Source organism: Hermetia illucens, chromosome 1, assembly GCF_905115235.1.
Source record: "Hermetia illucens chromosome 1, iHerIll2.2.curated.20191125, whole genome shotgun sequence".
Taxonomy (NCBI): Eukaryota; Metazoa; Arthropoda; class Insecta; order Diptera; family Stratiomyidae; genus Hermetia; species Hermetia illucens.
Genome location: NC_051849.1, coordinates 204,261,492 through 204,285,036, shown reverse-complemented (window position 1 = coordinate 204,285,036; position 23,545 = coordinate 204,261,492). Strand labels below are relative to the sequence as shown.

General features: G+C 45.4%; 1 protein-coding gene across 1 annotated transcript in view; it reads left to right on the top strand.

Annotated features, from left to right (window-relative positions):
• Positions 1-23,545, top strand: part of LOC119647247 (probable G-protein coupled receptor CG31760) — a 178,263-nt gene that overhangs the window by 101,788 nt on the left and 52,930 nt on the right. Inside the window, exons 3-6 of the mRNA XM_038048125.1 lie at positions 4,933-5,146; positions 15,882-16,236; positions 16,645-16,937; positions 17,128-17,281. Of these exons, the coding sequence (XP_037904053.1) occupies positions 4,933-5,146; positions 15,882-16,236; positions 16,645-16,937; positions 17,128-17,281 (1,016 nt within the window). The remainder of the gene's footprint in view (positions 1-4,932; positions 5,147-15,881; positions 16,237-16,644; positions 16,938-17,127; positions 17,282-23,545) is intronic.

Sequence of the window (23,545 nt, the reverse complement as noted above, 5' to 3'; positions counted from 1 at the left end):
TGTATAATGTAGACAAATATGAACGAAGACTTGGAGTCTACTCTATGTCGATCAAACTTCCGAAGTGTTACTCCTGAATTATTTTAGTTATTATCTTTGTCACACTAGGAAGCATAGAAATACCGGCCAGTCACCAGCGACTTTTTTAAGAACCTTACCGATCATCGTCTTCTCCACTCACTGGGAACTACCTCAGATTACCAAACTGGAATTAGCAGCTTTACAGAAACTGCTGGAACTGCGATGAGTGCTTCTACAGGGAGACCATTAAGCCAAGCGACGGTACTTCGTTTGACTGCATTGATACCAAGGAAAATTTGTTACGGTGACTAGTCATTCCATCTACAAGCGATGGGACTTCACTGCATGTAATGCTAATTTAAATTGGAGTGAAGTGATGCCTCCACCTCCTCAACTACTTATCATCTTCAGTTTTGTCACTGTAGAAAGACAGCTGGATCACGGTCACGGTCAATCGCTAACTGGCAGCTCTCTCTCGCAGCATACAAGCGAAAGAAAAAGATCATCAGATGATGATCCTTTCCAAACCGTTGCCAGCGCCTCTTTTGTTATGTACATCCAGGAGGCAACTCCTCAAACTCCTGCTAATCGCAAAGTGATCGAAGTGCTCGAGCAATATACCACCAATGATGAGACGAGCAAACTGTCAAATCAACAAACCTCCTAGCCCTCACCACATGTCCGAACAAAATGTTGTTTGTACCCACCTTTGCATTCAGATCAACCATCACCATCACTATCAATTACAATGTCACCTTTAGGAAGCCTTTCTTGGACTGCATTCAACTGTCAAAACCCCCTTCTAATGTGAATCGAAAATCTCGGTTGATGCGTAGTACGGTACGCCGTCGGGCTACCAACTAAGTACCTCCCTGTCATCGAGGAAATAGCGAATATCATTATGTTTTCGATTCAGCCACGGATCAATATTTTCAATGAACCACGCAGACCATCTGCTTTTTGACTCACTTTCTCAAGAGAACTGCCATTCAGTAAGCGCACATTGACGTTCTTCACGGGAAAACCTCCTCTCTGTTAGGTCTTCGCCCTTCCGGCTGTGAATGGCTTTATGTTCCTTAGGAAGGAGGGCAGCGGGGATTACTCCCACGATCATCATCACGGCCGGTTCTGAGATGCGAGATATGCAGACGTCACTCGCAACCCCTCCTGTCTCTGCTCATGGGCAAGTCCCTTAAAATGCTTCTGCCTGTCAAGTTCATCGACTCATACCTCCCCGCCATAGAACAGAACAGACTGCATTGCTTCCATAAGAAGACGTCTCTTGGTAGATGTTGAGCCCCCAACATTCGCCATTCGCCGACTCAACACCGAGACTCCAGCTGCAGCCCTGTCCGCTGCTGCTTTGATTTGCATTAAACCACCGTATTTAACCGCTGGTTTTGACTCTGTAGTTAGCTCGCCGATCGATATAAGACGCAGCGTCCAGATTCTCTTTCTGGTCAAGATAGCTGCTCTGGTTTTTCTCAGCACAACGCTGAAACCATGAGCACTCATCCATCCACTTAGTCGTCGCATCGATATACCAAGACTGCTTTGTGCCTATTCAGCAGGTCGTCAGGCACCAAGTGCCGCAACGTCGTCTGCATAACCTACCTACCTAAACTAGGCGCGACTCTTCTGGTATGTCGAGTGTTAGAAGATTATGGTAGCAAGCGTTCCAGATGTCCGGCCCTAAGATGCATGGGCGAGTTTTCTAATAGAGTTACATAACAGTATAACAGCTCTGAACCCGAACTGCCGTGGGGATAAGTCTCCGGCGGCACGAACTGCTTCAGTGAGTCTAGTTATGATGAGCCTTTCGAGCACTTTCCCGGCCGTGTCAAGCATAAAAGGCGATGGGAATGCAGATTGCTGATTAACGCGAGAAACGCCATCTTCCAAAGACTAGGAAAACTGCCCTCCTTCAAGCAAGTGTTGAACCCCCCGATCAGCAAGTCGGGCCTTTGGCGGAACACCAGTTTGTAAACTTCTGCTGAGATACCATCAGGACCTAACGCCTTCTTGTTTTTCATAGCGAGAACTACTTCTTCGAGCTTTCTCATTGTGAAAAAGGCGCAATCCTGGACGCTTTCCTCGCTATTAACAACAACCCGTACGAGAAGGCTGGGGAATAATGCCTGTACAATACGGCCCATCTGGTCCGGACTTAATATGCAAGCTTTCCGCAGGGCTTCGATTTTCCGGGCGATAAATTCATAGCTGCTACCCCATGAGTCCTCATTTACCTCGTTGAATGCCTGCTGCGAATTTTGCTTTTATTTATCACACAGCGGGGTCTGCTTTCTGCTGTTTTTAGGGCACTTACCTCCTCGCGGGCATGTTAACATTGTATCAAATGGCAGGCTTTCTGCATCCACCAGTATTATGGCTGGGGCCCCTCCGGGACATGTGAGCGTTAGAAGCTCTCGTTATCAGGTTCATTAATGAATTTACGACAGTGTCAACCGTGACGCTACCACCCCTGAAGCGCCCTCCAGCATGATTCTTTCTGTTCTAAAAGTTTTGACGAATTTCGCGACATCCGTCTTTGCGACGTTTCACACACAGGGGAAGTGCTGGTTTGGTGCACACCGGCAAATAGCGTCAACCACTTCGAACGCGGTGTACTGATAGTCACTTGCCGAGAAGTCTCTAGAACTCGCCACCAACCCACCGACGGAGCCAGAGATTGCGACGCAAAAGTTATGGCAATTCATCCTTCGCAGCCAAAGGGCCTGAACCTTGTCTTGGACCTAGTGTTATCCAGTTGTCGCCGCCACTTTCATGATCCGGTTTTCTCTGGATTCTGGGTGAGGTTGACTCAAGGAAGCAGGAGGCGTAAGAAGATGCCTGGGTACTCTGCTGTTGAAACTCCAAGCAAGTAATTTATGACTGTCTGAAGTGCATGGAAGAGAAGAGCATCTATATACTATAGCCCGAGTTGGAAAGATTTTGCTGTTTTTCTAAAAAATCTAACCGTTGCCCTTTAAACACCTTCTTCGCCCGAATCTGTCCAAGCTCTCCCTCTGAACCATTGCAGTATGTGTCAGTAGAAAGATGTGCTCCGTTCAGACTATTGCATGCCTGAAGCATTGAGTACCCATGTAGGCAAAAACATCCGTGTAACCAAACAGTATGGACCATCATGAGTTTGGATTTTCACTCTGAAAACAAAAAAAAAATTAATGGCTTCTGAAAGAAAAGGAAGGAGTCCTTTTTAGCACTTCAGTCCCTCACGTGCCATTATATATAATTTCACTTGTCTTTTAACCGGAGCGTGGGGCTACACCAGAACCTGAACAAACAAACATAGGTATATCGGATGAACCGAATGTAAGCCAACACGCGAAGTAAAATTGAAAAATAAAAAAAATGAATGGCTCCACCTCGAGTACCGCAATTGAGACGAAAGCTCCACGACCGATCATATTCTCAATCAGTGCTTCTACTGCCCAGATATCCATGAGACGTGGCCTTTAAGGTTCCTGCCCTGCCACATAAAAAAGTATCCCCCCATATTATGGCCTGAGAAGATGAGAACCTGAAAGGCCGTGTTTCAGGACATCGAAAGCAAGGGAAACATCTGTTGAGGAAGTAATCCATCGTCGATCTGCCCTCTTGATTGCAACCTTCGGGTCCCACGTTTTTTGTCTCCATTCACGCGGTCGAAGCGCTATTTTCTTTTTTTTTAGGTTATCCAATTTTAGCTCGCCTGTTGTCTTCCATTCGGTTCACACGATATTTCTATGCTTGCTCGTTTTTCAGGTTCCGGTGTGGACCCACCCATCGATTTAATGGCACTTCCAACAATGATACACGAGTGACTGGGGTGTTCCAATAGACCCCGCCTCATTTCCGTGCCTGATTAGCAGAGAGGCGTGTAAGTGAGTGCCGACAGAAAACGTCAGTGGGTGCTTGAGTATTTACGGAAGGACCTTCACAGTGAATTTCGACCACTGTTTGGGGTTTTGGAATAGCTCTCCGTCTAGGTCAACGTCGGCACCTTAGGATGAATAGCATTTTCACCACCGACCAAACCATTGATTTATTAGACTTCTCTTGAACTCTTCGAGTCCTTCCTTCAGGATAGGTCAGATATCTGGAGATACATGCGCACTTCCTCAACCACACCGCAGAAACGGTTGATTGATTGTCTGACTGACGCTCAAAGGAATCCTTTCAGATTGGAAACGGTTGAACTTATCATCATAAAGGGTCATTACACTCAGGCAGTGAACAGCATAATTTAGACCAATTTAAGGACTGCTCTCCATCTATGCGTTTTCTGTCCAATTTGCTTGTTGCATATGTAAACAAAGATGATGAACTCACATAAGAAACCTTCAAAATTTCCCACCCCGGTCCTTCAGCATTCGATGGCTCTATTTTCCGTCATGGCCATTCTCCGCAATTGTGATATAATCAAGGACGTCCGCCTCCAGGCGAAAATTGTAATTCGAGGAAAGATTTACCTATCTTATTTACGTTTGTCTTAACCTTGAGAATGCCAGAACAGAGGAACGTGGGCCATTGTCGAATCTCCCCAATGACAACCCCCATCATTGTCATATTCTCAACTAACTGGACAACTTGAATTCTCAGAAGGGGGACCCTTGGATCTGCGAAATTAAATAGGAATTTTATTCCTACTGATTATAAGAGAGCTATCCTTTCCAACATATCCTAAAGTGGAATACAATCATAGATACTTGTGACAGAAAAAGATACGGATTATTTTCTGCTACACATGTTAAAGCCGAAGAAAACTGATAGTTGTAATTCTTATAGTGAATCCGTTCAAACTGGCAATACAGAACGCATGCACACATATGTCTCAATCCGTACTTACCTACATATTACCACATAGAGAGAGATCCTGATTTTCTCATAATTTTCTTTTTATCCTTACAGGCTTGCTGGACGCTCTGGCCAAAGGGCTTCTGTCGGATGAGCATGTCACTGGCGCACGAATGCTTGCTATGAATGTTACAAGTGGAATCCTTGGGACGACAGTGTGGTGGATGAAAAACGAAAAACCCAACTCGAATATTGGCATCGGTGAGCCGATAAGAATCGAAGAGGAAGGACTACAAGTTGGAAAGAAGCCAAGCATAAATTATCCTTGGTAAATTCAAAATGAACACACATTCAGTGATACTACAATCATACGAATATTTATTTGCTTGTTCGTTTCATTTGTCGAGCATAGGGGTACAATCGATATTACGTAATGGCACTTTCAGTCGGTTAAAGCTGCTCCTAAAGTTGTCCACATCCTGCAATTAAGGGGATGAAAATCCGTTCTGCTGAAATCTAAACAAATTCCATGTGCACGCAACAAGGACGTAGTCCAAAATCAAATGCACACCCTAAAATATATTTCCTTGGATCATGTACAAAAAAAAAGGAAACCACAATTACCACCATAAACACTGTAATCCTTTTTTCATCCAGGATTTTTGGTTTTCTATAATTTCTCCCATTACTTTTTCTAGGATAAATAAATCGATCCAAAGTCTTTACAAGAAATAACGTTACAGACTTAGACAAACGCTCCCTTCTTTTTATTAAAGATACAAAGATACATTCATTTCAGGAGGAGCGTGTTGGAGGCTTACGGAAATAGAAAGAACGCAAAGCTCTTGCTTCCGCTTGCCTACCCAATGACCAGCAGAGTGTGTCTGTGGAGGCTTCGAAGAGCTGATGGAAAAGTAACAAGATAAAAACGTGTCCGGAATTCACAAATGCCATTATCAACAGGACTAAGAATATAATGCTAAAACATCAGGCAAACAGGACAAGTAGCGTAATATCCATTTAAAATGATGTTACGAGAGAAAAAGCTCCGCCGATTCCGTATCATTAACTACTTGTTGCGCGAGGGTTTTTATTGGTGGCTGTGGGAATAAGTGATATGAGATAATTCATTTTAATTGGCTACGAATATTTTGGATAAAGCGCCGTTATTCGTTTAATATTTAAAAATTTGTCAACCATATTTATTTATGAAAGGAACAGTAAAAACGTTTGAAAAGGCAAATCCGCTTAAGCTCGAACGACGGAAACAATTCGCTCCAAATTGCCGCTACTGGTACTGGGGACGAACATTACCTCTCACTGTAACGCTTGCTGGGGTACCACGATCTCTGATGCGATTGACCTGCTGCGTCAACACATTTAGCCGATTTAACAGGCAACTCCGCAACGTTACCATTCAATCTGCTACCACAAACTGCTGTTTATTGGGGCAACAACGAAGTCTCGGCTACTGAGACGCTCCTGTCAGCCCCTGCGTATAGCCTGCCAGTGACTGCGGGTAAAAATGCTGGTGTCATACCTAAGCCACACCGTCAAATCCCCCGCCTTTATCTGCCATGGACTTTTCCAGTGAAATTAAAATAGATCTTAGATGCTCGACAATGCTTCCAAACCAAACTGTCCCTAACAACCGCCTGCCATCCAAGGGACACAATCGCTGCTCGTCATTGGCTGCAACGTCGGCGATCGTGCTGCTGTCACAAGACCGAGTACTTGCTTACTAACCCTCTACAAATTCATAACGTCCATTATTAGTTAATGCGCACCTCGAGACCAACAACATTCTGTCCGAGGAACAGAAGAGCTGCTGAATCGGTCCAAAGGGTTTCAAAGAGCAACTCATTGCCGACATTGGACGCGCTCCCTACAATGCCTCATCCCGCCATGCCCGCCACCACCGAACCACAAGCCACACCTGCCATCATCCCAATCTCATGCCGCTCCAGCCCCCTGCTGAAAGTTGCCTTATCACGGAAACAATTATTATTGTCGAGGCTAACTTACTCCATCACTTCCGACAATATTTTGGCTACATCAAAAGCAGACCAACTCAACTCTGTAACCCCTGCCGTATCTAAAGCAGACGGAGGTTGGCTCTTCCGGCCGAGTTGGCGCTTCTTTCAAAGTTGAATATCCCCACGACTTTGGGGATATCATCCAATCTTTCTTTTGGTCCCAAAGGGCCTTCATCAAGCCTTATCAGAGAGCCGAACTTCAAAAAAATGTTCGGCCCGTCCGCCTATCTCTCCTAAACTTAAACAATTTTCCTAATGTAAGTTTTTTTTACCAAAATGAAAGGAGTCTACGAAAAAAAAAGCTGTCAAATTTCTAGTTATTTGACTTAATATTCCGACATTACGTCATCTGTATTACAAAAACTCAGATGGATGAGAGGTTTTCCGATTTCGAGTTGCTTGAAAGTTGCTCTGCCTTTCTGTCGTTCTACGAGTCATCCCGCCAATCGTATCCTCCTTCATCCTATCCTGCTTGAATTTTGCCTGCCTTCCTCACGTTTCCACTACGATAATTATCAGAAGTCCTAACCATTTTGTTCCACTCTTTAATCTTTCATTATCTGTAGCGATTTTAACCTTTCTATGCTCTCCTGAGCTACTACTCCCCGTTTTCCTTCCCCCTCCAATAACTCGTCCCACCCTTCACTATCGTTATCCACTTTCATGAATACCTGTGCCACCCTCCAATTTAACCTTTCCAGAAATCACTTAAATCACATTCTTGATCGTCTTCTCTCTAACCATCCTTGCTTTTCTCAATCCCCTCATGCCCTCTGTTACGTTGTTCTTAACGCTTATCACCCTGCTTTTAAGTTTGAAGCTCTGATCTGCCCCCACTCCTCTATCGTGCGCAAGCCTGCCTGGTTTAGCTTTCGCAAGGCACGTTACGTTCTCACCTCTTCTAAGTCATTGCGCTCTTACCCAGTCTAATTCAACACTGAAGTCCACGGAAAGTTTAATCTGCAACTCACTGCTAGGAAGAAGTTTCTGTCTTCTAGAACTTATGGTGGGTTTATTCTTTTCAAGACTTTGATCTCCTCGATCAAATCTTTAACACAAATCCAGAAATGAATATCTAGCCAGCTTTAAGGACTCACTGGAACACAAAAACCTCAAAACACTCTGAACCCAAATTCGCAATTCTCGCAGTCCCAGCCATTTATCTACTCATTCCATTAAATTCTCTGGCTGCTCTGCTAACTCCCTCCCATCGATTTTGTGATTTACTTTGAAGCTACTTCTCCTCAGTCCAAGTTTCCTCTCCTCCCTCTTCGTCTCTCCCACCAGTAGATGCAGCCTGTCCCGTATCACGTACCATTCCCTACCCACCATTCCCCTCCTTACCTTACCATTGGCAAGCTTGACGTTAATATTGGCGACGATCTTCCTAACCTCTTTTTCCTTAAAAGTGGTCAGTCCATTTGCCTTTACCTCCCCATTATTTTCAACGAAAGCTACAAAGAGAACCATTTTCTTAGCTTATAGCAGAAGGCTCCCATCATTCCCATTATCGAAAGTAGCGATCGCACCATTGCTGAGAATTACCACCCTATTTCGGTGCTCTCCGCTTGCTCCAAAATCTGAGAAAGGTATGTCAAAGACTGGTTGTGTTGTGAAAGGACAACATGGCTTTGTTAAGCATAGGCATTGACTCCAAACCTGATCGCCGTCACCAACTTCGTGGCCAAATATCTTAATTTACGGAAATAAGTGCATGCTGCACAGACTTTGATAAAGCCTTCGACATTGTAAATCACAAAATATTTTTGTCCGAACTTATCTCCCTCAGCGTTTCCATATTACTTGCATTATGGCTTGCCGATATTGCCGTATCTTTTTGGATGGTTGCACATCCCGTTCGTCCTCACCACAAAAAAATTGTCCGACTTTATACTTAGTTCCTCGTCTAATTTTGACTCCATCCAACTCTTCTTAAGTATGTTCAACTCCCTCGTCCGAAGTATCCTCCAGTACTGCTCCATGATCTGGTCACCCTTCCGTAGGGTAGATAAGCAGGTATCAGTGGCCGCTCCGAGGAGCAGAATTAGCGCTTTGGTGCGCCGTTTTGATGCCACAAACTCCTATTATTATTCTGTTAGGGGAAAGTCGCACCGCGTCCTTGAAGAACTATTGTGCGCCTTTTACTGGTTATAGTGTACCTATTGATCATGGTATCTCAAGCAAGCCTATAACCGTCAGAAACTTTAGCATGTTCCTTGCTTCCAGATCTTTCAACTTTGCATCTGGTATTAAGTGTTCTCCCAGATGCCTCGACCTATTTTAAAACAAGTGCCGGACCCTGTCCCAGGACGTGTATAGAGGTTTCATTCACACTCCGCACAAAACCTGCAGGCAGTGTCCGTTGATATCCTTAGCTTCCCTGGGTGATAATTTAGCCAACAATAACCAGTGAGAATTCCCACTATAATTCAGAGTTTCTTTTTGATGAGCTTCAAGTAATCCTTTGTACGCATGGGTTCGTGTCTCTAAATAAGCATCCTGCACTGCCCCATCCCTGATAAGGCCGCCCAATATAGTTCTCTCAACCGTTCCTCTCCATTTCTTAGTGTCATAGCCATGAAACCGTTTCCGATTCCACAATAGTTTTCTGGCCCGTGTAAAGGCGTCCCTGCACCCTTCTTGACTAGTTCGTCCGCTGCCTCGTGGCCTTCCAACACAGCATGGCCTGGAACCCAGAGTATCCAGACCTTGTTGGACGAGTCGAGTGTTTTCAGTCTCTCAAGGCATTCCCATACGAGTTTAGATTTCACCTGGTTGGACCTAATTGCCTTGATCACTGCCTGGCTATCGGTGAGAATCGCAATGTTCTGCCCCTTGTAGTTCCTTTGGAGATTAAAGGAGGCACATCTGTCTATTGGCTCGAAGTACATGGTCCATGGACCAATCAACCACGGTCCTGCTTCCTTTGCTGTGAGGGATTCGTCAGTGTACCAAGTAATCAGTCGCTGGATTAAGCCGTATGTCGCAGCCACGCTCTCCCAGTTTTCCTTGTTATTCCAATGTGTTTCAAACTTCTTATCAAAGTGAAACCTCGTTGTCATGGTATCCCTTAGTATCATTAATTTGGGATACCGGCAAGAAAGAATATCAATCTTCCTTTGATTTAGGCAGCTCCCCGCCTCACTGATACTCCCGGCCATGGTGAATATTGCCCTCCTTGCCTGCATCTATATGTGCAGATGGAGAGGGGTTAATCCCAGCAGGACCTCCAGGGATGCCGTTGGGCATGTCCTCATTGCCCCACTGATACACACGCAAGCCTGTATTTGGAGCTTATGTAATTCCCTGGCTTGTGTGTTGAGTTCGGTTCTTTCTGCTCCGATTACCGCGCCATAGGTAATCATTGGCCTTACTATTGCAGTATATATCCAAAGTAGTATTTTCGGATTGCAACCCCATTTTTTTCCTGCTATGGATCTGCAAGTCATCAGAGCCCTCGTGGCTTTTCGACAAGTGTTTCCGACATGTGTCTTCCAGAGTAATTTTTGGTCTAGCGTAATTCCCAAATATTTGACCTCAGTTTCTCGTTTCACCTCCATATCATGTAATGTTATGGCTCTCAGGTGATCAAGCTTACGCCTCCTAGTGAATGGTACCATGGTGGTTTTGGCTGGGTTGATCCGCCGTCCCACTTTTCTGCACCAGGCACTAGTAACCCTGAGTCCAGTTTGGATTCTATCACATAGGGTAGCTTCATATTTTCCCCTACAGATTAAAACTATGTTCTGCGTAATACTGGACCTGCATTCCAGTATTTGTTAGCACGTCCAGGAGTTCGTCCACTACCATACTCCCCATCAGCGGCGATAGTACCCCGCCCTGTGAACAGCCATGAGTAGTGAATTTGTACCTGTCCATTTGCCGGCTTTCTAGCATTTTGCCCATCCAGAATGCCAGGGTGTTTCCCACTCCGTTGGGGCTCAGTATCTCTGTGTGCAATGTATCCGATCCCCAAGGGAGTGGAAAACACCCTGGCATTCTCAATGGGCAAATGCTAGAAAGCAGGCAAATATAAGTACACACAGGTACAAATTCTATTGGCATGAACACTCCTTCGATATCCAAAAACGCGCACAGTGCCATTTCTTTTGTTTCCATGGCATCCCATAATACATCTGTCAGTTGATACAGAGTAGTTTCAGTTGACCGTCCTGCCCGGTAAGCGTGTTGACAGTGATGTAGGGGATTACGCTTTAGAGCGTTAGTTCTAATATAGTTGTCTATGACCCTCTCCACCGTTTTGAGTACGAACGATGTTAGGTAAATTGGTCTGAAAGATTTAGGGTGAAAAGGATCCTTTTTACCCGCTTTCGGAATAAAGACCACTTTTGCCCGTCTCCATGCCCTTGGTATATATCCCAGTGCTATGCTCCTCCTTACCAACCTCAGAAGAGACTTTATGATGATTCCTATGCCTCTCTGGATTAGTGCTGGGAAAATGTCATCTACTCCAGGTGATTTCAGTGGATTAAAAGTTACCACTGCCCACCTTACCCTAGCTTCTGAGTATACCTCTTTTGCTAGTTTCCAGTTCTCCTTTCTTCCTATTTTATTCATTGTTGGGGTGTCAAGCAGAATGTTCTCGCCTGCCACCGTGGGGTAGGACCCCGGGAAATGAGTTCTGAGAAGCAGAGGTACCCTGTCCTCCTCATTCTCGGTAAATAACCCATCTTCCTTCTTCAAATAGACAGAGGATATTGCCCCGTCTTTGACTACAGCCTTGTAAAGCCTGGTTGCTTCTGTGATCTGTTCGATCCCTTCACAGAATTCCCTGAAGCTGTTCCGTTTTGCTTCCCTGATCGCGTTGCCATACGCAGTTAGTGCATTTTTGTACCTCTGTCAGTCCCTGGTTTGTTTTACCCGGTTGAAGAGTTTTCGTGCCTCTGTTCTCATTCTGGCCAGGTTCCTGTTCCACCATGGTACATCCCTTGATGACTTAACTGTCTTAGCTGGACAGCTGGCCTCATAAGCGTCAATAATGACTGTGTTGAGGTTTTCCACCACTGTTTCTAGTTCCAGTTCGCTCCTGATGTCACGGTCCACGGTTGTTGCTCAAGTACGTTGCGTAGGATTCCCAATCCGTTCTCCTAGGGATTCCTTATTGTTCTTTTTATTTCAGAGTTACTTTCAATGTCGAATCTGATTATCCTGTGATCAGACATAGAGGGTTTGTCCGACATCCTCCAATTCCTGACCATTCCGTTCATTAGAGTATTTCCTAGAGTTATGTCTAATGCCTCCTGTCTAGTGCTGGTCACAAATATTGGAGTGTTCCCTAAGTTGAATATTTCTAACTTATTGCTAAGAATAAATTTAAGAAGGTACTCACCTCTACGATTGGTGTCGCTGCTTCCCCAGACTTCGTGGTGGGCGTTAGCATCGCAGCCGAGGAAAAGTGGTAACGCCCTCTTCTCAAAATACTCCACCAGTTTTGCGACTTGTTTCGGTGCAGCCCGGATTTCATATCCTGATAAGTATCCCGATGCCACGATTGCCTCTCGAGTGCTCCTCCCGACTTCACAAGAGGAGTCCCAAATTACCTCCATGCTTCCTCTTTGCAGGCCGCGAATCTGCCCCCGGTACACCCAGGGCTCGTGAGCCAGCACTATTCCAATGTTCTCCTTGAAACTTACCCTTGCAATTACCGCAAATGCAACTTTCACATGGTGGAAGCTTATTTGGGCTATCTTAGTGCTAGCCATTGGCTCCGTTATTATTTGGAGCTCTTCTCCAATGGCCGAGTATCGCCCTCCTCCTCCTACATGGCGCTTTCCTGCGCGTCGCTGTCCACCCTGAGCCCTAGGAGTCCTAGGTCTAGGTTGGCCTATGGCTTTCGAGACTTCTTCGGAGACCTCGGTATGTTTTTCACCTGGTGTCTCCTCCGAGGTGTCCCTCCTCGGCTTTTCCCTATACATATGCACGGGTATGTTGCCAAATCGGTAGTTGATATGGCAATTCCGACGTTTGATTGCCTCCAGGGATCGGCCATCGACCCCGATCATGAGGAGCTCACCCTTACCCCCCACCTTGCTTCTGAAGACTATAGTCGGGTATGAAGATCTTCATTCTGGGCGATTAGGAGGCCCATAATGTCTTCCGTTTCTATTGTCGCAGCTTTTGGCAGAAAAACTGCCACCATATGAGCTCCTGGTATATCATTCCCAGCACATGTTGACAGTTCCACCTCTTCCCAGCCTGGCAATCGAGGAACTGTGGTCCTAATCCACTCCGCAGTGTCTTCCGTCGCGCAGTCTACCAGTATTAGGCCCGGTCGAAAACGTATCCCAGTGAACACAAGTTTCGAAGTCCATCCTTTGGACATCTGCCTGACGACAAAGTTGTCAATGGTTTCCTGTTGCTCACGAGTGAGTATTTGCTCGGGAAACATTTTCGGCAGTATGGCCAGTCGAATGCCCTTGACCACACTAGCATAGATTATGGCGGGCTTCCTGGGTGCGGCCTTCACCCCTGACCTGCCCCAGTTTTCTTCCCCCTTGGGTTCAGGTTTGGATTTTTTGGGAGCATTCCCTTCATGCGTGCTGATCAATGCTGCTCCCGGCTTTCGCGACTCCATTGGAGATGGCTTCGGTCTGTCCTGAACCTTCTTAAGGCCCTCTTCTGGTTTCAGGTCTTCCTTCAGTTAGCGCAGGTACCATTTAACACCTACGTCACTGAGACCTGTCTCCTTCCTGACTTCTGGTATATTTATCTCAGACGTGCTTTTGCTACTTCTTGGGCAGTGGCGTTCGTTGGTTGTTGTCCACGTAGTATACCAATGTTAACCTTGGATCCATTCCTTGACGTCCCTTCTCTTCTTGGGTGTAATCACCTGGCTCTCAGTAATTCGGAGATGTGCCTCCGCCTAATTAACCAGTTTGTGTTGTCCGGTACGGGGCCCCGCTTTGTTGATTTTCGTTTTCTTTTCTTTGTTGCTTGTACTCATTTGATTCCCACGAGTATGGGGGTTAGGAGGTCCGCCGTGCCATAGCCCCCGTAGCACGGTAAGGTCTAACTTTCTCACTGAGGCGACCAGGTATCAGTGAGGCTCCGTGCGAATACAGTCAGTTACCCCCGACTGCAAACTATCCAATGGGCACCGTTCGCATAACACCCTGGATTGGGGGTGGTGTTTTTCGACTCCCCAGTCTAGATCCGTAGCGTTACATTAATAGTAGGGTCACCTCGTACAGGGTGTGGCTACCACCACTCATTAATGGTCTTGGTAGACGAGAAGCTTGGCCCTGAAAAGCCACGCACCGCCCCAGAGAAGAGACAGCTCATCCTCAGAAAGAGATAGGTTGGCCTCAGGGAGCTATGTTCCGCGTCAGTCTATCCTGCAGTGCACTGCTTGACCCCGATTAGGCCTATACTTCTAAGTTATACGAGTGCCTCCATATTTAATTTCCAGTAAAAATGGTTTTCAAGAAATTTTAAACATTTTCCCCGGTTTAATTTAAACACGTTACTTTTCTTTCTCTTCTACCACGAATAAAACCACAAAGACGCCATGGAAAAGTCTGTTACTCAACTTCAGAACATTTTATCAACCATCTGAAAAAAACAGCTGTGCTCGGAGGAAAGACCGGCCTTAAACAATGTTGTGAATGAAGTTTTTCTCCAAAAAGTCCCGAAACTTTTTGATCATTCCAGGTATTTCGATCCATTTGAAACTGCTTTTCACGGCTAAGACCATTTTTTTTTAAAACCAGCCGACAATATGTTTTAAGGTACAATAGCACAGTGGATCCCATTAGAATCGAAAAAGCACGTAGAAAGGATAACAATCCTGCACAATAAATGAAACACCATCAACTCTCTTTCCGCTTGTTTGTTGCTTCCTTGCTGCTTTTTCATCATGTGGAAAGAGACTTTTGAGAAGAGTCAATATTTTGTAAATACCAAGTGGATCCTGCACTCCACTCCCACTAACCCAGCAGCTGAAAGTTCCTTTCAATGCTTGTACCAACTGCGAGTACGGTGACTTGGTACTCCTTTTGTTCTTTCCTTGGAAGCAAGAAGCTTAGTGATGGGAAAAGTTACGAGGCACGGTATCAAGGAATTCAATTCCAGCCTAAAGTTCCCAATATTTGCCTTCTGCAGACTCATAACCAAGCAAACTTTAATGTCTATTACAAACTTAAACGACTTTACATTCTAAGGACCTGCTCTGCAATTCCGCACAAACACCGTCTCCTTGTACCCCACCCCCCCTCCACCTCTTATCTTTCGACAAAGTGAATTACATTCAATCTTCATTTGTTCCTAACTTGATTATTATATTCTGCGAAATGAAATTCCTCACACCTACCTATAACCTCGGAAAACTGTTAGTGAGGTGAAAGCTCCAATTTTCGCTCGAGTCGATGTTGTAAATCTTATTTTTCGAATTTCTCGCGAAACCTCTGCTTCAACCCCTAAATGAGTTTTCGTGTAATTTTCGGCGAATGAAGCGTATTTTCCAGGTTGAAGGAGAATTGTTAATACCTTGTGAATCCTGCATTAGTTGCGATGCCATTTCCATCGATAATTAGCATCCATAAGAGCAGTTTTCCTTAATATGGAAGGCGTAAAAGCTAATGGAAAATTTCTGACTAATGTAATGTTGTCTGGTGATTGATGGTGAATCATTAGTGTTAGATTCGCTATTAATGGGCTGGTATTAATTAGACGAGACACCGTGAAGGCTACAAGTGGAAGCACAGGATTACGGTAGGAGTGGATTATATTGGCCCACGAAATACTTAATGTGGAGCATAAAATCGAATGAATATAGAAGACCACACAATTCCGCAGCCTATAAATACACGGAATGGGAATTTGATACTCTGGAAGGACATGTCCCCATAAATTCAAACCGTATTCCATTTACATTTTATCGGCCCTCCTGTTTTCCTCGAACTTTGTGGAGATTAATTCTGATTCGACCGTTATTTAAATCAAATCCCATATATTACAATCCTGCGGTAGCTACCAAAAATTAATCAAATTCATGTGTTCCCTATGCAGGTTCGAGGACGAAATCTCATCTCCAGGACTTCGTTCCCCAAAATTCGCACCGAGTCCTCCAAATATTTCGTTCAAAGGATGGTGGACGTATCCGTACTATTCATGTACGCAACGGAAGTGGATTTTATCGTACAGCATAGCCGTGCCACCAGCAGGACGACATAGTCTACGAGGCTTCCTCAGTATCGACATAGACATAACAAGGCTCAAAGTAAATCAATGCGACTATCCGACATCGGTGACATCGGAAGCGTATGAAATACTTCGATTTCCTAAATCCGATGCTGAAACGGATACCGCACATGAAATCGAAGCATTTCGTGGATCACATAAGTGTCATCGAACAACAATGAAGGTAGGATATATGTCACCGAATATTGTCCTTATTGAGAGATGAAATCCTTTGTTTAGCCCATTCAGTTTGGTTCTATTATTTTTAAAACTAGAATTGATGCCAATACAAGGATTATGCCAAATTTATACTGAAAGCTTCCTGATCTAGTTTTCAAATAAACAACATTTCCAGGACCTTTGTTTCAGGGTTGGTCCCAACCCCATTCTAGATTAATCTTCCTTCTTACAGCTTTTCACAGCAGAACTATCTACAAACGTATAAAAACTTCTTATCAAAACAATTCGAAACAGATAACAAAACCAACTGGAAAAAGTTTACTTTTCATCCCCCTCCCCTCACCCCTTCCTTTTTCAATTCCCTCAATATGCAAAACGGTGGATAATCACAAAAAACTTTCCTCCCCAACAGTGCGATTATCGATTGGATGTTGTGAACTGGGCAACGGCTGCAACAACAAAGGGTCTAACAAACGCTAATGGCTGGGTACGTGGAGCATATAAATGTTTTTGTAAAAGAGGATACTATTCCGGACGACATCCGAAAGGATTTAATGGAACTATCATGGAAGTTGCATACCAGGAATATCGAGACAATATTAGCACGTACTATCTGGATGTGTTTCAATGCTATCCATGTGCACCAGGGTGTGGACAGTGCCTCGGTCCTGAGCCTTGTCTTGCTGAATACAACTGGCCGTTTAGGTAGGATTAACTAAACATTTTATGTTCCTCGTTTGTGACTCTTCTGTGCAGTTAGCAATCGTGGATTATCTAGGTTTATGGAGTTTGCAGCGCGTGGAGTATCTGTCGATGTGTGATATGACTTGATGCCTTTCAATTAACTCCGTGTTGTTTCCGTGCTATTTACGCCCGGTTTTTGCTTACTCCTCAGGATATCGTTGCTGATCATTTCGGTGTCCTGTGCGGTGTCAACAATAATGCTGGCTGGATATATGTTCCGGCATCGAAAAGTGAAAGTTTTTAAAGTGGCGAGTCCCATTTTTCTTTTAATTACGCTCATTGGCTGTGCTATTATGTATTTAGAGGTAAGTATTGAATATGCTTCAGTAATAAGTTGAAAGATATTAGCGAAGATAGTTCTCACCATCACCATCAAATCTGACTTTAATACGATCTTTAAAACGCTGGCATTTCGAGGTACCCTTTCAGACAAAGCTCATCAACTCTAACGAGTAGTTTGGTCCATCCCCCTCCTTTAAGAAGGAAGTACACTGTAGAGGGTCAGAATAATCGATTTTTTGTTGGTCCTAAGAAAATTTTCATTTCCTCCCGAACAAAACGCGGGCACTCCGACCGCTAAATTCAAATAAATTCCCGCCGCTACGGTCATTTATTTGCAAGCACGCGCCACCTGCTTTCATCTTTCTGCTTTTCAGCTGAACCGCTGCGGATTGACTGGCGCGCTCTCCCTTCCCTTGAGTAGGGGAGCGAAGGACGGGAACTTTCCTGGATTGTAGGGGTTCTACTTCTTTTATAAAACAAAACTTACCAAACTAGATATTTGTGTTATCTATTAAATGGCTGCTGTTATTGTTTATTGACAACTGTTTGATTAGGTTGTTTACCTTTGAAAAGTACCTTCGTTTTGGCAAATTTTTATTATTTTATGGGGCGCAGCCTGAATTTTAATTTCCTGTACGGAAGGGCTACCGTACAACAGATGCCACCGCTAGAGCTCTCCACAGCGGGTGATCACTGACCTCGCTAGACCACGTCACCATGCTCGGAAACCGAGTAGATTGGAGTAGAAGCGGGACTCGCCCAGTTTTTCGTTAGCCGCGAGCGAGCACGGAGCTCACGCATCATAAAAACGTTTTTGAATTGATTTTAAAGAGAAAGTTTTTGGAGATTGAATTGATTTTAGGAAGGGAAGTCAACGAACATTGGTGACTCCGAATCCTTTCCGCAGGCGGCTGAAGCTAACAAGGAACTCTAAACAAAGAAATCAACCAGTACCTCCAGGAGATTCTGGACAATCCGGAAGACCATTACGAGTGCTGCAACCGGCATAAGAAAAATTTTTACTTGAAATCTTTGCAGCCCGCATCCGCGACTCATCGCTTGTCGAAGTAGTAGTTTTCGAAAAATGTGTACGGACTAAAAAGACACGGCAGACCAATCAGACCCGCAGATAATAGCACTGGCTGGGAGTGTTTCCCCATTCTGGCAACGGAACCCGGATTTATGGTTCGTCCGCATGGACGCACAATTTCGAATGTAGGGAATTACGGCAGACGCGACCCGGTTTAACCGCGCAGTGGTGGGCTTAGATGAGGAGCCCATCGTCCTCGTCTCCGACATAGCCAAAGATGCCTCATAGATTTAACTCAAGAGCGAAATGATCAAACGCCTGTCAGTAAGTGAGTCAACAAAACGGGATCACTTGCTGGCAGGCTTAACGCTGGGTGATGGAACCCCCAGCCAATTGCTTCGCGAAATGCGGCAATTAGGCGAGAGCAACATCGACGACGACTTGCTAAAATCACTCTGGCTGCAGCGTCTTCCAGAAGGCACCCAGGCGATCGTCCCTTGCGTTACAGGCTCTTTGGAGGCTGCCACCCCTGACAAAATGCACGAGATGCACCCGCGTCCTACATTATCTGCCATAGAACAGCCAACGGAGGAATTGACTTCATTAAAACCTGAAATGACTGTTCTAGTTGCGAGCATGGCCGAAATGAAAGCGACGGGGAACGCTAAACGTTCGTCACGAACTTGCTCAAGGTCCACCACGCGGAAAGGGCAATCAGGTAACCGGTCATCTGGACAACATACGCACCCAGGCATATGTTGGTACCATCATAGATTCGGGCATAAAGCTACAAGATGTACCCTACCGTGTAACTTTGCGACTTCCACAAAAAACTAGGTTCGCTGAGGGTCCTGGATCACCACGTCATCTCACGATCTAAGACCCTCTCAACAGGCGCAACTAACTCATGAACCAGCGCGGAGGTTTCGATTCCTCCCGTGCCCCGGCACCACAAAAAATATGAAACTCGCTGCAGCGAACCCCTCATCTACAGATACAGGCAAGTGGACGTGAGTTTGGGCCTGCATAGAACGTTTTCGTAGCGACCAAGACATTACCGATGCTTGAAAGTTCACCCAGATTACTACAGAGTGTAGTCTCTCAAAACCAGTGAAGCACGATGTTTTGCACCATATCAAAACCAGGGGTTCCCCTATCTTCTCAAAGGTGCGTTCCCTACCACCCCAGAAGTTGGCTATAGCACGGAAGGAATTCGAGTAACTAATGCAACAGGGTATCTGCAGACCTTCAGACAGCTGTTGGTCATCACCTAAACGCCCAGAGCATTCCATACCCAATACCACTTATCGAAAACTTTGCGCACCATCTCGCAAATTGCCGCATCTTTTCAGCCTTAGACTTAGCCAAAGTTTAGAAAAGTCTGCAATCACGCGATTCAGGAAGGCGAACAGCGTTCGAAAAGTGTTGTTCGCAACTCAGAAAATATGTATCTCCCAAGCACTGTTTCAGATGTCTTAAATTCGGCCACATAGTGGTGATATCCTGCAATGACATCAACATCATCATCAACGGTGCAACAAATGGTCTTCGGTTTAGGCCTGCCTTAATAAGGAACCCCAGACATTCTGGTTTTGCGCCGAGGTCCACCAATTCGATATCCCTAAAAGCTGTCTGGCGTCCTGGCCTACGCCATCTCTCCATCTCGGGCAGGGTGTACCTCGTCTACTTTGCATATCTGAATTGTTCCTGATTTGCCTGGAGTGAAGCCTCCTTGTTATGGGCTAATGATGTTCTGGGCGTATGAGACTATCCGATCTAGTGAGATAGCGGAGAATAACATATAAACGGTACTCAGCAACATGACTCCTCTATAATTGTTGCACTGTGTGATACCTTGCTTTTAATTGGTCGCCTCCATATTTAACCAATTCGGCTGCAATCCCATCGGCTCCTAGCGACTTATGATTTTCAAGCCGAGAAATTGCAAGGACTCTTTCTTCTATACTTGGTCGTGGTAGTACATGTCCGCCGTCTTCAGTTGGCGAGAACTCCAACTTGACGATGCTCTGATTGTTGAGCAGTTCAAAATACTCAACCCATCTCTCCAATATGCCAATTCTGTCGGAAATCAGATTTCCCTATTTGCCTCGGCAGGATGAGCATCGAGGTGTGAAAGGGTTCATCCTGCTGACTTGTTGGTGTGGTGTCATGTACTTTTCGAGTTCACAGGCCTATTGGTTCTCCCAGGCTTCCTCTTTCCGTCTGTAAAGTCGCTTCTCGCTCGACGAAGTTCGTGATAGGTCTCTGCGTATGCTCCCGTTCTTTAAGAATGCAACATTACATGGTATGCATCAGAGGGGATTGTAGGTGGTGCCGTAATTCGACTCTTCTTCATGAAACCGGTCTCTGTCCAACGCATCTCCTGCAACGATATTACATCAGCCCTATATTGGGACAGGGTATTGGCTAGCTGCTTAGTATCTCTGTACAGGGAGCGCACGTTCTATGAGAATATGCGCAAATCTTTATTCCGTTTTTGTTGCCGGATTCGTCTTCGTGGTATCAGTCCAATCCGAGGCTGCTGTTGGCTTCGTAACAAGTCCTTCTGCATGAAATGTTGTCAGCCCTACCCAACTTTCAATTGTGGGTACCAACCCACGTTTCGCCCTGGGACCTATGCTGCCCTTTGCCAACTGACGTCCTTCACAGGACCCACCGAAATGTTAACAACTATATCGACCACTACTTTGAACTTCTTGGGATTTCGCTCGATATCGAAGTTCGAGAGTGTCACGCCCGCCATCATTGGCAGCGGTCAATAGTCTTCAACTCCTTGCGTACATCGATCCGCTTCCAAGATACCGCAGTCAGCCAAATCTTATGACGGAATTTCGGGACGTTGAACTTAGGGAGTCGCAGCTGCCAACCCTGCAAAATCTGGCGAACACAATACGCAAGTGAACGCTCTGTGCTCTAACAATATGTCATCAATGAAAAGGCGATGGAAGTTGCAGAAATCCACCAATCTCCCACCATTATTGTTATGGTCGCCAAGATCCTACTTGTCCATCACACGTCTGGGCAAAGTATTGTCAGAACCCACCTTGGCATTCATATTACCCATCACGATCTCAATGTCATCTTTAGGAAGCTTCCTTTGAACTGTGTGTAATTGCTCTTAGAAGACATCTTTCTCCACTATATCGGAAGTCTCCTTTGATGGGTAGCGTTGTCCAATTGGCATACCCTTTAGCAGGAAACGGAATCTTGCAGTTAGAAGGATGTCAGAAGCCGGCTCGCAGATCAAAAGAGCGCTCCTTGCGGTACCAAACCGATACCGGATTCGCGCTTGCTACCGTTTGGCTTTCCAGAGTACAAATGCATATTACCATAAGACGGAAAGAAGTACTCCCCAGAGTCCCACCATTTTACTTCGCTTAGGCCCAAAATGTCTAGGTTATATTGCTGGAATTCCGGCTCAAGTTGGAGACAGCGAGTATTCTGATAACCCTCCTTGTCGAAAAGCGTACACATTCCGGAAACCAATTATAGTAAGTTTTCGATAGCCAAAGGTGGTTGTGGTGAGGTCAGCCCCTATCGGAGGAAAATTTCAGGCTGGTCTGCAAAAGCTTTGGATGAGCAGACCTTCACCCTGATGCGGAAAGATCCGTCCATGTGGGCCAAAGGATCAGAAAAGCAAATGAAGCAATGGCGAACTGACCAGCCTTCGATCAGCCTGCCACCGAGCTAGAAGATCGGCTCAGAGGACGGTAGGTAGAGTCGATCAGGGGTAAAAGGACTGGAAGTGGCGGAATGGAAGACGAGCTGCAGGAGATCTGCGGTAGAATAGGAGACAATAAAACGCCAGGCCTGGACAGAGTACCATATAAGGCCCTTGAGCTAGCCGTGAAATCCAGACCGGACATGTTCGCTGAGTAGTTCGAAGCGTGCATGTCCAAGGGGATATTTCCAGTGGCATGGAAGTGGCAGAAGTTGGTATTACTGCCTAAGACTGGTAAACTTCCAGGCGAGCCAACCTTCTAGAGACCTATTGGTGTTTTGGACACTGTGGGAAAAATGTTAGAGCGGGTAGTCTAAAATAGATTACTTCCGGTTCTTGAGAGCCAAGGCGGCTTTCAGATCGGTAGTATGGGTTTCGTAAAGTCAGATCGACCATTGATCCCATCAAATTGGTTATTGGCTTGGTCGAAGATGCAATTCACGGGAAGGATAGTACCAGTAAATATTGCATGGTAGTGGACGTGAAAAATGCAAAGAATTTGGCTAATTGAAATTGAATACGGAAATCTCTAGCGAAGATTGTTATTCCCGCCTATCTCGCTGCTTTCGTAAATAAGCATTTAGCTGAGAGCGGACACCAGGAGTACGTTGTTTCCGCAGGCGTATCGCAAGAACATCATGTCCAACGATGTACTTAATCTTGCCCTTCCGGAGGAAACCACGGTGGTAGGTTACGCTGACAATATAGCGCTGGTTGTTATCGCAAAGCTTCTCGAAGATGCTGAGTTATACTCAGGCGTGGCAATCAGTGATGTTAAAAGTTGGCTAGAAAGCTCTAGTCTAGCACTTGCGGGGAAAAAAACGGAAGCGATCTGCATCAGTAAGCACCGGAAGAGAAATTACGATTGGGTTAGAATCGAGAATCATATCATCACTTCTAAGCCGATAGTCAAATACTAGGGAGTGGTAATAGACAGAAAGCTCAGTTATAGGCAGCACGTGCAGTATGTTTGCGACAGATCTGCCACTGCAAGTATGGCCCTGGCAAGGATGATGCCGAACGTGGTAGGACCACGTTATGCCTCTACGTTGTTTATAGCCAGGATGGTGACCTCAATCATGCTCTATGCGAACCCATTTTGGAGGGAGGCATTGCGGATGTCAGTTAACACTAACAAACTGAGTGCAGCTTACAGAAGGACAACCCTGAAGGTATGCTTTGCGTTCAGGACTGTCTCAGATGATGCACCATTCGTCATCTCGGGAATGATACCGATGTACAGCTTCACAGACGAAATGTCGAACATATACAATGCGAAGCCTTATCTCCTTATCAGAGACGAACAACGCTGATAGCCAAAGATCCATAAATAGATGGCAAGAGCAGTAGGAACGTTCGAGAAAGAGTCGGTAGACTCTAGGAGTGGTTGGAGAGACGACACGGTGAGATTAATTATAATCTCACTCAGTTTCTCACGAAGCACGGAGGCTACCGCCAATATTTGCACCAGTTTAAACTGGAGACCCCACCCGACAGTCCAAATTGCGATGGAGT